The sequence below is a fragment of the Paroedura picta genome, chromosome 6 (genome assembly GCF_049243985.1).
Source record: "Paroedura picta isolate Pp20150507F chromosome 6, Ppicta_v3.0, whole genome shotgun sequence".
In the NCBI taxonomy this organism is placed as follows: domain Eukaryota; kingdom Metazoa; phylum Chordata; class Lepidosauria; order Squamata; family Gekkonidae; genus Paroedura; species Paroedura picta.
In genome coordinates, this window is record NC_135374.1 from 21,036,448 (window position 1) to 21,049,785 (window position 13,338).

The window sequence follows — 13,338 nt, forward strand, 5'->3', positions numbered from 1 at the left end:
TTGCTTTAACTTTCAGTCATGGTTTCCTGGGGACATTCAAAACTATGGACCTTTGAGCTGCCCTGCTTCTGACACGGCTTTGAGTCAGCCAAGTGTTCTTGTAATTTCATGACTAAAAGGGTGGCATAACACAGATCTTTTCATGCATCTATTAAGACAGGAGTATGTCAAGAATGTGGGAGTAGTTCATTACACCTGTGCCTGACGTGTAGCAATCCTTCCCATGTGATCATTTTCTCTGCAGAAACAACTTGTGTGGGCAATTCCATAAAGGAAAAGTGTAACTAGTCAAATTATTGGAGATGGTTGTTGTCTTGAAGGACTCATAAGAAGAGCTCTGCTGATTAGTCCAGTGGTCCAGCTAATTCAGGGTCCTCCTTTCAGTGGTCAACCAGTTGCCCTAGGAAGCCAATATACAGGGTGATAGAGGCTAAGGCTTTTCCCTGATGTTGCCTCCTGGCACTGGTATTCAGACGAGTAGCCATTGATAGATTTATCTGTCTAATCCTCTTTTAAAGCCATTTAAGAGCCAAACTCTGCATTATATCTTCTGTGGGGTCACCACAGGGACTTGTATGATAGGGACTTGTATGACAACTGCATGCTCCCCAGGGGAATTCTATTTATAAATACTGCAAGGGCCCAATTCAGGTTAGGACTGCAGAGTAAGAGGAGGAAGGGCTCCAGCTTTCTTCTGCACAATTTTTCTGATCTGAAATAATGCCAGTGGTCATGTGTACAATGTGCAGCTGTGTTGGGTGCATTCTAGGCCACAGTTAAAACAGGATCTCAAAGCCTGGTGAACACCACATTCAAACTCTGTGTGCATCTCCCTAAGACAGGGGTAGTCAAACTGCGGTCCTCCAGATGTCCATGGACTACAATTCCCATGGACTACAATTCCCATGAGCTTATGGGAATTGTAGTCCATGGACATCTGGAGGGCAGCAGTTTGACTATCCCTGCCCTAGGACATGCATCTTCTGCAAAATACAGGTTTCTATGTCTGCTATGCCAATAGAGAAGCTTCCATGAAATGACTGCTTCAGATAAATATCCCTTAATGAGGTGACTTGGGGAAGTTGCCTGGGGCAGTGGTCTCAGGCAGGTTTTTGGTGGTGCCAACTTTGATCATGCTTATTGCCACCTTGCTGTCTGCCTGCTGTCCCACTTCTGTCTGGCTTCTGCCAAGAGCCACAAGTGAACATTTTCCATACCTCCTTACACTCCCAAGGCTCTTTCAATATAGTGCAGTGAATTACATGCACAAGTTCCTTAACCCTTACAAGATTCCTTCTTCTTGTGTGCTCAGCCACCACTTCTGGTTCCCTGTTGTCAGGGCAACTAGAAGGGAAGCAGGCCTCTCAGAAGCGTAGATTATCTTGAAAGATCTTGGAGGTTCTACAGGGCATGCAGAGTTAGCTGTATGGTTGAAGAGGTCTGGCCAGGAAAGAGGTAAAGAGGACTGTCTGCTCTGGAGTGGCATTTCTACCATATGAATCTTGCTCTTTATACCCCAAATGTCCACAACTGTTAAAGGAGCACTCTTCAGCCATTTGGAGATTTCTTGCTTCCACTCAAACATAAAAACTGGAGGAAGCTGTAAGTAATTAGCATAGGCCAGTTACACCTGGCAGTTACCCTGAAACTATAAGAGGGGAAGGTCCTTCTTGCATTGGCCAGAAGAAAAAGGGACACTGGGAGGCTGCAACCCTCAGGGAGAACACCCTAGCAAGGAACAATCTTGCCCAGTAGTGACTCAACAATGGGGTGCCATAGACTCCAGCCAACCATGTGCTTAGGAGCCAGAAGACTCAACACTTGTTCTTTCCTCATTATCCAGGAATTTTTAATCACAGTGCAGGAAGCCACGTGTCCTTAACGGGGATTCCCACACATTTCTGGGACAGGGGTTGAAGCAAAGCAGTGGTGATTTAGGCTGCCTCTCCAAATCTACCAGTGGAGGCCACCATGTGCTCTCACTATAGAGAGGCTATATTATCTTGGCACCCATTTGAGCCAAGAAAAAACAAACACTTGAGACAGAACTCTTATCTTGAGGGAAGGAGTTAATAAAGGCAAGAATGCAAACAGATTATGTGTTGAGTTCAGACATCAGGTATACTTCAGCATTCTATTTTCAGTAGGGAGCAGACAAATAGTAGTGCATAAGTGGACTACTTACCATCAAATAATCCAAGAGTAAGGCATAAATGTAACTAAAGGTATTTATGGTATACTGTGTCTGAACATGGATGTTTGGTCTAGTGACCCTGGTTAGAGGAAGAAGAAGAGTTGGTTCTTATATGCCGCTTTTCTCTACCTGAAGGAGGCTCAAAGCGGCTTCCCTTTCCTCTCCCCACAACAGACACCCTGTGAGGTGGGTGAGGCTGAGAGAGCCCTGATATCACTGCTCAGTCAGAACAGTTTTATCAGTGCCGTGGCGAGCCCAAGGTCACCCAGTTGGCTGCATGTGGAGGAGTGCAAAATCTAACCCGGCATGCCAGATTAGAAATCTGCATTCCTAATCACTACACCAAACTGGTTAATTGCCTTTAATAGAGCTGTTAGTGATGGGAAACGATGTCAAGTCACAGCTGACTTGCCGTCACTCCATAGGGTTTTCAAGACAACAGAGTCAAACTTGGTTCATCATTGCATGGCTCTGTGTAGCAATCCTAGATTAATAGACCTATCCTCAATGAATTTTATCTAATCCATTTTACAAAGTCAACTAAATTAATGGCTATTGCCATCTTGTGGCGGTAATTCCATAAATCAGTTATGCATTAGGTGAATAATAATTTTATCTGTCTTTAATGTACTGCTTATCTGTTTCATTGGATAAACACAGCGGCTACCATTATAGGAAAAAGGAAGCAGTCTGTCTAACCACTTCCTCTGTATCGTGCATAACTTTGTAAACTTTTCATTTCTCCCTATAGTCATCTTTTACTCTAAGCTACCAATCCCTTTAAGGACAGGGATTTATTAATTCCTGTATGTTTTTCAACTAACCAAAGGGTGAGTGATTGATGGAGGGTCCACACATTGCTTGTCCCTTTGACTTGTTAACTTACACAATCCTTTTCATTTTTCATTTGGCTTTGTCACAGAAGCTGCAACACTTTGTATGTGGGACACCCTTTATGTTCATGCTGCTGTGGCTAGCTCCACTCAAGAGCTGAAGCCAATTACAGTAAGACCTTGCTTCATATTGGTTTCCAAGGCTCCTCTATTGCATAAGATCATAACTAAAGGGGATTAAAAGTCATTGGGTTTCTCATAAAGGCACAGATGTCTAACCTGTGCCTTATGCTTGGCTAAACCTAAGCTTCAGTTTAAGGCACTTTGCAAAGAGTACAGCTGAAGAGTACAGCTAAAATTTGTTCTATGGCTTTAAAGAACATATTCAACTCAAAACTTTAAAAAGTATTTTTCATTTATTTGAGAGGCAGTGCTATAGAATTTGGCTCATAGTGGTTGAATGAAACCGCTTCACATTATTTTCAACCAGCTACCCAACCATTTTTCTACCATTGTAGTCTGGAAATGGCAATCTAAAACTCAAAAAGGACATTGATACCTTCTACAAGACATGAAACCAGTGTGTATCTTGTTCAAAAATTAATATATCATTAGTGGCCTTGAATACAGTTGAATACTTTTAACTGGCAGTATATAGAGTGAAGTATTTTATTTATAGCATGTAAGTATACATTATAATTATTGACCTCCAACATAATTAAAAGGAAGACATTTACCATTCCTGTTTTCCAGAAAATATTAGTAAAAAAAGACACTACTCATTCATACATATTAACATTGAGGAACATGGAATCTTAGACTTTATAAAAATACTTTAATTAAATGCAAGTTCACAGGTAAAAACTGCTACCACTGTGGTAAACTGCCTTGTACTATAAATAGTATCTATTCCAGAACACAGCCAATTCACTTCCCTTTAGATTTAGGATCTATTTCAGCATGAAGGCACTAACGAATACCAGCTTCTAAAAAATCAGAGTTGATAAGGATATGCACAAGATTATGTATTTTTAATCCTTAATTGTCATTATATTTTTATGCTGGCCTTGAACTTTAAAAAATATAGCCCATATGTCTGATTCAAACATGATGTAATGGTCATGCTTACTCCATTTACGTTATTGCAAAGTCAAAGTCACTTTCATGGGCAGCCTATGAACAGGGACATTCATTTGTTCCATATGTGGTATGTGTGGTAGGACTGTGGACATCTTAGCTGCTTGGAAATCCTGTCACTGTATTCTGGCAGCTGTCGGATATGAGCTCATTCATTTCATTTTGTTTACTTTCTTCTTTGTTCTCATGATTGGGGTGATGCCTGGCGGTTGCTGCTCTCCTAGACCTTCTCATAAAAACCTTTGCCACCAAATAACCAAATTCAGTTACATTTAATATAATGCAAATGGCAGACACTGCGATCATGAAAACGGTGAAGACAGTCTTTTCAGTGGGTCGGGAAACAAAACAGTCCACTACATTGGGACAAGGCCAAGCATTGCATTTGAGTAGGCGAGGCATGTGGTACCCATGATACATGCGGTAAAACACATATATGAAGACTGCTTCAAAGATCATCCTGCACAAGATGCTTGTAGTGTATGTCCACCACAGACGGCCCTCAATCCGAAATCTTTCTCTTTTTATTTCTTCTATGTCCTTATATTCACAGTTTCCCTCTCCCTTTATGAACTTCTTTTTCTTTTCATGTCTTCTGTATGCCACGTGCATTGCTACCAAGAGAGCAGGAGTAGAGACAAAAATGAGCTGAAGGGCCCAGAGTCTGATGTGAGAAATGGGGAAAAAGTGATCGTAGCAGACATTTCTACACCCTGGCTGCAGAGTGTTGCAGACAAAATCATCTTGCTCATCACCCCAGACTTCTTCTGCAGCAACAACAAGGATCATAATACGGAAGATGAACAGGACAGTCAGCCAGATCTTTCCAATACTGGTGGAATGTTTATTTACACCTCCTAAAATGGCCTGAAGCGATCCCCAGTCCATTGTTTCGTTTGAATCCTTTGACCTATTAAGAAAAGATTGTGCCAAAAAGAATTAGATTATGAACCAAGACATTTTGTAAAGTAAATTACATTAGTAATAAATGCTTCAACATTGTACTTGATAAATCTTTATGAACAAGAACATAAGAAGAGCCCTATAGGATCAGACTAGTGGTCCATCTAGTATACCATCACATTTCACAAAGTTGCTGACCAGTTACCCTGAACATAGCATCTGTAGGGTTTTTTTAACTCTACATCCAAGAGGATCCGGATAGGGAACGGCTAAGATAATTTTGTTACACTTGGTCCCACTTTTTCATCAGTTAGTTGTTGAGCCTCTTTGGCTGTTGCTTGTCTTTGGATTTCATCTTCTAAGCAGTGGTCCCCCACCTTTTTATTACTGGGGACCGGTCAACGCTTGACAATTTTACTGAGGCCTGGGGGGGAGGTAGTCTATTGCTGAGGGACGTCGCTGCTGCTGCTGCCTGAGCCCCCGTTCCACTTGCTTTCCTGCCAGCGCCCCTGACTTCCCGCTGCCCACTGGGTTGTGCTGCCAGCAGCAGCAATGCCACGCCGAGGGGGAGCCCCAGCCATGGTGGCCACCAGAGAGCACCAAAGGTGAGCCAGTGGCAGAGTGGCAGGGCAGCCCTCGAGGCAGCAGCTGGGGAGGAAGACAAGGAGGAGCCGCGGCCCGGTACCAACTGATCCATGGACCAAGACTGGTCTTCGGACTGGGGGTTGGGGACAGCTAGGACTTCTCTTTTTCTTGGAGCTGTAGCAAACCTTTTGAAGTTAATCTGTTCATAATGTTCACTGTACCTACATAGATATTTCATGTAAGATGTGGTTCTATTTTGTAAGTAAAATTTCTTTCTCTCATTACCATTGGAGTCATATCATCTTTGTAGTTTGTTTGATTAGTATTTCCCCTTAACTAGGAAATGTGGGGAAATGGAGATAATGCATAAAGCTTCTGTGCTTCCATAGCAAATCATATATTTTTTACATTTAATCCAAAAGAGACTAAGACCTTCCGCTGATGTCCTGACACTGCCATACAGAGGCTGAATATGGAAGTTCCCTCCAAATAACAGTGCAGTAAGCCTGTGATTACAGTACTGGATAACAACGCAAACAAAAGAGGAGAAACTGTTTAAAGCATGACAGACCAAAAGACAGGAAGTGGGTAACACAGGTAGAAGACAGAACAGTACAGGAAAGGTAATACACAAACAAAAATTGCAATACATAATCTGTCTCTTACAAAGCAACCTCCTATGTTACTCCACTGTATTACAATTCTAATCCTTTTATTATTATTTCTTATATTTATATACCACCCTCTTGACTCAGGGTGGTTTACAGAAAACTTGGAAATCATAATACAGGTACAGCATGTTTCAATAACAGGATGACAACAGTAGTAACAGGAACAGGAACAATTGATAACAAGTTTTTCTTAATTGGAACAATAACATTAACATTTCCAGCTGATTCCCATAGGTTGGTCAGTCCAGGGTTGTTCTTTTGTTTGCTGTAAGGGCATATCTGTGTGAGGGGAGGGGTTCTGAGGGCCCAGTAGATGCCTGGTGGAAGAGCTTCCTTTTGCAGGCCCTGCAGAACTGTAGCAGCTTTTGGGAGAGGCAGGATGGGTGAACACAACCATATGCGGTCATATCACCTGATACATTTTTAACACATTTTAAAAATATATTAAAAATTAATTAACTCCCACCCATTTGAGAAACCCTTCCAAGATAATCAGGAAACCCTAGGGTTTTATGAAACCCTGGTTGAGAAAGTCTGACATGTTCTGGAGTAAAACTGTTGCCCAAATGGGTTGCCAACCTGCAGGTGTGACCACGAGTTCTCCTGGGATTGCGCCCGACCTCCCACTGGCAGAGCTCCAGTCCTTGAGAGAAAGCCCTGCCCAGGAAGGAGAGAGAGGCCTCAGTAGCCCTGCTCCAATCTCAGCCCCCCCACCTCCCAGACAGCCTTTTCGGGTGGGCATCCCCCAAATGTACCCCCTCCCCTTACAAGAGCCCTCATCTTACTCCCAAGGAGATCCATGCCCTCCTGCACATTCTGTGGAATGTCAGCCTTGGTGGAAAGGCTGACTGCTCTATCTTGCCTCATATTATTGTCACCTATTGCCATGCTGTAGAAGAAGAAGAAGAGTTGGTTCTTATATGCCGCTTTTCTCTACTCGAAGGAGGCTCAAAGTGACTTAGAATCATAAAATCATAGAAACATAGAGTTGGAAGAGGCCATACAGGCCATCTAGTCCAACCCCCTGCTCAACGCAGGATCAGCCCAAAGCATCCTAAAGCATCCAAGAAAAGTGTGTATCCAACCTTTGCTTGAAGACTGCCAGTGAGGGGGAGCTCACCACCTCCTTAGGCAGCCTATTCCACTGCTGAACTACTCTGACTGTGAATTTTTTTTCCTGATATCTAGCCTATATCGTTGTACTTGTAGTTTAAATCCATTACAGTTGCCTTACCTTTTTTCTTCCAATAACAGACACCCTGTGAGGTGGGTGAGGCTGAGAGAGCCCTGATATTACTGCTCAGTCAGCACAGCTTTATCAGCACCCTGGCAAGCCCAAGGTCACCCAGCTGGCTGCATGTGGGGGAGTGCAGAATTGAACCCGGCTCTCCAGATTAGAAGTCCACACTCCTAACCACTACACCAAACTGGCTCTCAGCATCTTTATACAGTATCTTTACTATTACACTCTATTCAGTCCTGATATTTTAAAATAAAAGAACAAATGTGTCACAAGGTCTTCTTGCAGTACTTAAACCAAAATCATACAGAAACCATGGATTAGCAAATTCTGATTTCAAAAGAGCCAGAACTTACAAGGACATGTGCTTTGATCTAGCAGCTCAAATACTACAATGTGGAGGGAAAATGCAAGTGAGTTGGTTTGATCTAGCAAAGATAGTGCTGGGAAAGATTTCTTTAACTGCTGGTAACATTGTTTATTTAACCAGCACTTTTTAATTAAGCATTTAGCTTAAGACTTTTTTTCAGCAAGCTAACTAAAAGGTTCTTTAAAACCGATCAATAAAGGGTATTTTAGTACTTTGATGAGCCAATCAGATTTGAGGTGTCTTAGCATCAGTTTTCCTACTTAAAGTATCTTAAAAAGAAAGCTTCATATGTCTTGTAAGGACAGTATGGAATACTTAAGAATTTTGTCTCCCGTTTCCCTTTAGGAGCCATGAAATATCTTAAAGGGAACAAATTAGCTTCTTTGTGTAGACGCTATAATTTTTTCAATCCCTGCTGATTAGATTCCAAGATTCCCATTCTAATATTGCTTGACTAATTTGGCTTTATTTATTCATTAAAATATACTCCACCTTTCCTCTTGCCTCAAGGTGCCTGAATCAATCATGTGTGAATCAAATCCATGAATCAGAGCTGGCACAGCATTTCTATGGGTGCTAGAACCTCTGCCCATGGAGCAGAGCTTTCTCAGCTCTCCCTTCCTGCAATAATCTAAAATGCTTCCCAAAACCCAGTTCTTGAAGATCTCCTCTCCTATAAGGATTTGGGGGACATTGTGGATTGATGTGGGATGGAGAAGTAAAAAAATCAACCCAGAGCTTGTGAATATATAGCACTGGGTCCTACCCTTTGAGTTTTTTCATGCCATTTTTTTACATTGACTATTTCCTGTAAAACGCATCAATGATTTGTTATAAGTAGTGTAATAGTAACAAATTAATTATCAAGATCTGCAATAAAAATAGGTAGGCCAGGGTGGCTTGCACTGACAACATACAGAAACAAACAAAAAAATGTATTTGCCCATCCTAACTTGCAGGACTTCTGCCTTCACAGACTAGATTTTATTCACTCTCTTGTTCTAGCCACACCTCATTCTCATCGCTCCTGCCTTCATGTTATATGCCAGTGCAGTGCACAAAGGATCCTGGAGAAAACAGATTAGAATTTCATGGAAAGGTATGGGGTTTTAAATGGAAATTTCTCTTTACTGATTTGTGTTCAAATATTCCTGTTCTAGGGGAAATTTTCTATTTGGCAATTTTGCACTGAGATAAGATGAATTTAATGGTTTATTTCTATGATGGACACCCTTTTCAATTAAGTCTAACAAAGCAGTGAATATGTTTAATGTGAGTAAGTCATGTGAAATGTATTATTGCCTATTGGGATTTTGTTTCTTATCAGAAAATATATGGACCAACTTGCTGTAATTGATTTTCTGCTTTGTTGTACAAAGATCCCAAAACATAAGATATCTGTGAAAGTATGAATGGGTGGTGTTGTGTATGTGAATTCACATAGGACTGAGCTTGAGGTCTGAGATAGGATTCTAGCAGCCAATGCACTAAGGTTTGAGCTGGGACATCAGGCTCTCCTCCTATTACATCCTCTCCCGTGAGGCATCAGACAGGGGAATTGTCGAACAGACAGGGGTGGGGGGAAGGTTAGTCGGTCATTGGATTTAGCATTGTTTTAGTTGGGAATGTTTTATATTTTATTGCGGGGATTTAATGTAACCCGCCACAAGCCAGCTTGCTGGGAGCAGCTGATAATAAAACTAATAATAGTTTTTCAGATGTGGACTTCAATGTGTTTTCTTGGGACTAAAAAATAACAGAATCCAGATCTATAAGTCGAATTACAGATGGTACCATCTGGCCATGGGGTGGAGACGGTGTTGGGATCCCTGATGGATTATCTCTGTCACCAGCTGGATCTGTTAGATTTGTCGGCCACCTTTGATGTGGTTGACCATGAACTACTGGCCCACTGCCTTGCCGGGGCAGGGATACAGGGCACAGCTCTCAGCTAAATATGCTCCTTTCTCCATAACTGGACCCAGAGGACTGCTATGGGGGAGTTGTCGTGTACCTATCGACTCCCATGTGGGGTCTCCCAGGGTGTGGTCCCCCCCACATTATTCAACACCTCTGGCCCACCTGGTGTGGAGTTTGGGGCTTGGTTGTCATCAATATGCAGATGACACCCAGCTCTATCACCTCATGGACGGCAGCCCAGACCCCCCCCCCGGAACCATTCGCCAGATGTTTGGAAGCAGTGACTAAATGGCTTGAGCACAGTCGTCTGAAACTCATCCCCTCCAGGATGGAGATCCTGTGGCTGGGATGTAGGGGGATGGGCCAGGAAGCGAGCTTACCCACCGTGGCAGGGATGCAACTTACCATCCCACCCCAGGCTAGAAATATGGATGTGACCTTTGATGCCTTGCTAACTATGGAGGCACAGGTCAAGAAGGTAGCCAGCCAGGCGTTTTTCCATCTTCACCAAGCTCAGCTACTAGTGCCCTACCTGTTCCCTGAGCACCTGGCCACAGTGATCCATGCGATGGTCACCTCCAGAATAGATTTCTGTAACTTGCTCTACGTGGGCCTACCCTTGTCCTTGATCTAGCGACTACAGCTAGTACAAAATGTGGCTGCTAGGGTCCTCACAGGAATACCATGGAGGGCTCATATCCAGCTGGTGCTGAGTCAGCTGCAATGGTTACCAGTTGCTGGTTGAAAGTTTTGGTTTTAACCTTTAAGCCCTTGCGCTGTCTGGGACCCACATACCTGAGGAACCGCCTATTGCCCTATGCCTCCTACAGAGCCTTGTATTCTGCAGGTGATAATTTATTGGTCGTTCCCAGCCCCAGGGAAGCACGCCTGGCCTTGACTAGGGCCAGGGCCAAGGCCTTTTTGGTCCCGGCCCCAACCTGAGCTTCCGGGTGAGCTGCGGGCCCTGCAGGAGCTTTCAGCATTCCGCAGGGCCTGCAAAACGGAGCTCTTCCACGAGGTCTACCATTGAGGCTGGGAGCAGTGAGGAAGATCAGCGTGGCCCCCCCTGCAGTGGTCAGTGTCATCTTGGCCCTCTTTTCTTCCCCTTGAGATGGGATGGAGAGTTGGAGGGAGGTTGAGGAGGTGATTTTGCCATGTTGTTGCTGTTTTTTGTTGTGTTTTATTGTCCATTTCAATGGGTTTTTATTGGACACATTTGTAATCCGCCATGGGCCTATTTCAGGAGTGGTGGGCAATAAATGGAATTAATAATAATAATAATAATAATAAATGTATGTTGTGTTTTGTTTATAGCTGAGATGGTATAATCAGAATGCAGTTCAAGCTGCCCCCTCTTATGCGTCATAACTTTTCATAACTCTTAGACTGGTTGTAAGGTTTAGTCAGGAAACTAAGACACCTGTACGCAAATCTGTGTGTCACACCTTTGACTGAAACGGTATTCTAAATAGTTTCTGCTCTGCTGCTGAAATATAATGTGACACTGCTTTTTAGAGTTAGAAATTGCTGGACAGAGTCAAAGTCTTAGATAACAGCAGTTACTTAAGTGATCAATGAAACTGAAACTTTGGGAAAGAATACAGTACTGTTTCTGGAGACACTTTAGAACAGGCACTCACCCTTTACATCTCTTGTAAATCTAGAAGGTTTAGCAGGATTAATCCCTCAGTACAAATTTGAGAAACATGTTATTGTGCTTATTTGCAACAGAGATTAGGCTCTTTGTCGCCTGAGTATATCCAGGTCTATTGGTACACTCAGATTTGATCAACATTCGTTTGGTAAAGACAGGCTAGGAAGCCTCAGCAAAATTGTGGCTACCAACTACATGTCCCTGAAGCCATGGTTTTCTATTTCACATATTTATTGTGGTAAACACTGACCAAATATCAGTGCTGTGTAGAGAAAATGGCAATTTCAGTACTTTAAAGGGGAGGGAAGGAGACCCTGGTGCCACTGTGCTGTGGCTCGGAGTTCCAGCTCCAGGTTGGGAAATACCTGAAGATTTTGGGGTGGAGCTTTAGGAAAGCAGGATTTGAGGAAGTCTACCACAGAGTCTACCTTCTAAAAGCTGCCATGTGTTTAGGAGGCACAGCAAGCCTGTTTTCTTTGCCAGACCTTTTAATGGGGCTTCAACCATTTTTAGTGAGAGTGGAAGATTGAAAACATTCAGCGTGGTGTGAAGGTTGAGAGTGGCAGTTTCTAATCTGGTGAGCTGGGTTTGATTCCCCACTCCTCCACATGCAGCCAGCAGGGTGACCTTGGGCTCATCACAGCCCAGGTACTGCTGTACTGAGCAGTCCACCTACCTCACAGGGTGTCTGTTTTGAGGAGAGGAAGGGAAGGTGATTGTAAGCCATTTTGAGACTTCTTCAGGCAGTGAAAAGCGGGGTACAAAAACCAACTCTTCTTCTTCTAAAATCTCCCAATTTGAGTTTGTAAGTAGTTTTGAGCCATGCAGAAAGACAGGATGTGAGTGTTTTAATTAATAAAACAATATAAATAAATGCTCACAGTTGTACAATAAAACAATATAAATAAATGCTCACAGTTGAACTCATGAAGCTGCCTTATACTCAACCAGACCATTAGTCCAGTCAAGTCAGAACTGTCTACTCAGTGGCACTCCAAGCTGTCTAGGATCTCAGGTAAGCATCTTTCATTTGACCTACTAGCTAGTCCTTTTAGCTGGAGATGCCAGGGATTGAACTCTAAACCTTCCACATGCCAAATAGATGCTATACCACAGTCTCTTCCAAGAAATTGCACAACCAATATGAAGCACATAAGTCTAGAAATGATTCCATGTTTTGCCTTTCAGGAAGCTGAAGACCTAGGGGCTTTACGCACCGGGATCTTTGTTGCAAATTGGTCACTGAACAAAAAATCGCCATTTAAAATAGTGGAATTCGTCGTTATGCATACCTGCCTTTGTAGTGGAATCCAGTTGCGTTTTGTAGCGTTTCCCACAGCTTCCGGTCTCGGCAGAAAAGGAAGCGCTATTTCCAAGCTCGTCCCGCCCCTGGCCGTCAAGCAGCCAATGGGCAGCCATTAGCATGCTCCCAAACAGCCCCTTTCCCTTTAAGAAAGGTTTTTTTTTTAAAAAAACAGACCCATTGTAACGAATCTGTGTAGATTCGTTGCAACGGAGAGACCCATCCAGCTGCCTAATGTGAGCTGTCGTTTGATCGTATGATCGTTGCCACGCTGCCTCGAGTGATAAAAAAAAAATCCCCCCCCCCTCACGGGCCCGATTTTCGGCTGAATTAATGTGTAAAAAATAAAGGGACTTTATTTCAGCAAACGGGCTTTTATGTGGTTTGTGCTTAGTGACTAAAGGTGAAGGACTGAAGCCAGGGAAGCCTCTAAACAGAAAGAGGCTCGCTGGTGCGTTTATCCCCGCTCGCTCGGAGAAAAAAAAATGGCGATCGCTTCGCCAGAAGTTTGGAGGACAGGCTCAGGAG

The 13,338-nt window shown here is 43.2% G+C and overlaps 2 protein-coding genes across 3 annotated transcripts in view; one reads left to right on the forward strand and one right to left on the reverse strand.

Annotated features, from left to right (window-relative positions):
• The first annotated feature begins 1,376 nt into the window (after positions 1–1,376).
• Positions 1,377–13,338, forward strand: part of LOC143839528 (uncharacterized) — an 86,624-nt gene continuing 74,662 nt past the window's right edge. The window contains exons 1-3 of the transcript XR_013231749.1: positions 1,377–1,455; positions 6,075–6,275; positions 8,939–9,032. The gene's annotated coding sequence lies outside the window, so the exon portion shown is untranslated. The remainder of the gene's footprint in view (positions 1,456–6,074; positions 6,276–8,938; positions 9,033–13,338) is intronic.
• Positions 3,425–13,338, reverse strand: part of LOC143839529 (gap junction beta-6 protein-like) — a 53,504-nt gene continuing 43,590 nt past the window's right edge. For both annotated transcript variants that reach the window (XM_077341668.1, XM_077341669.1), the window contains exon 2: positions 3,425–5,074. In XM_077341668.1, the coding sequence (XP_077197783.1) occupies positions 4,261–5,074 (814 nt within the window). In that variant the 3' untranslated portion in view covers positions 3,425–4,260. The remainder of the gene's footprint in view (positions 5,075–13,338) is intronic.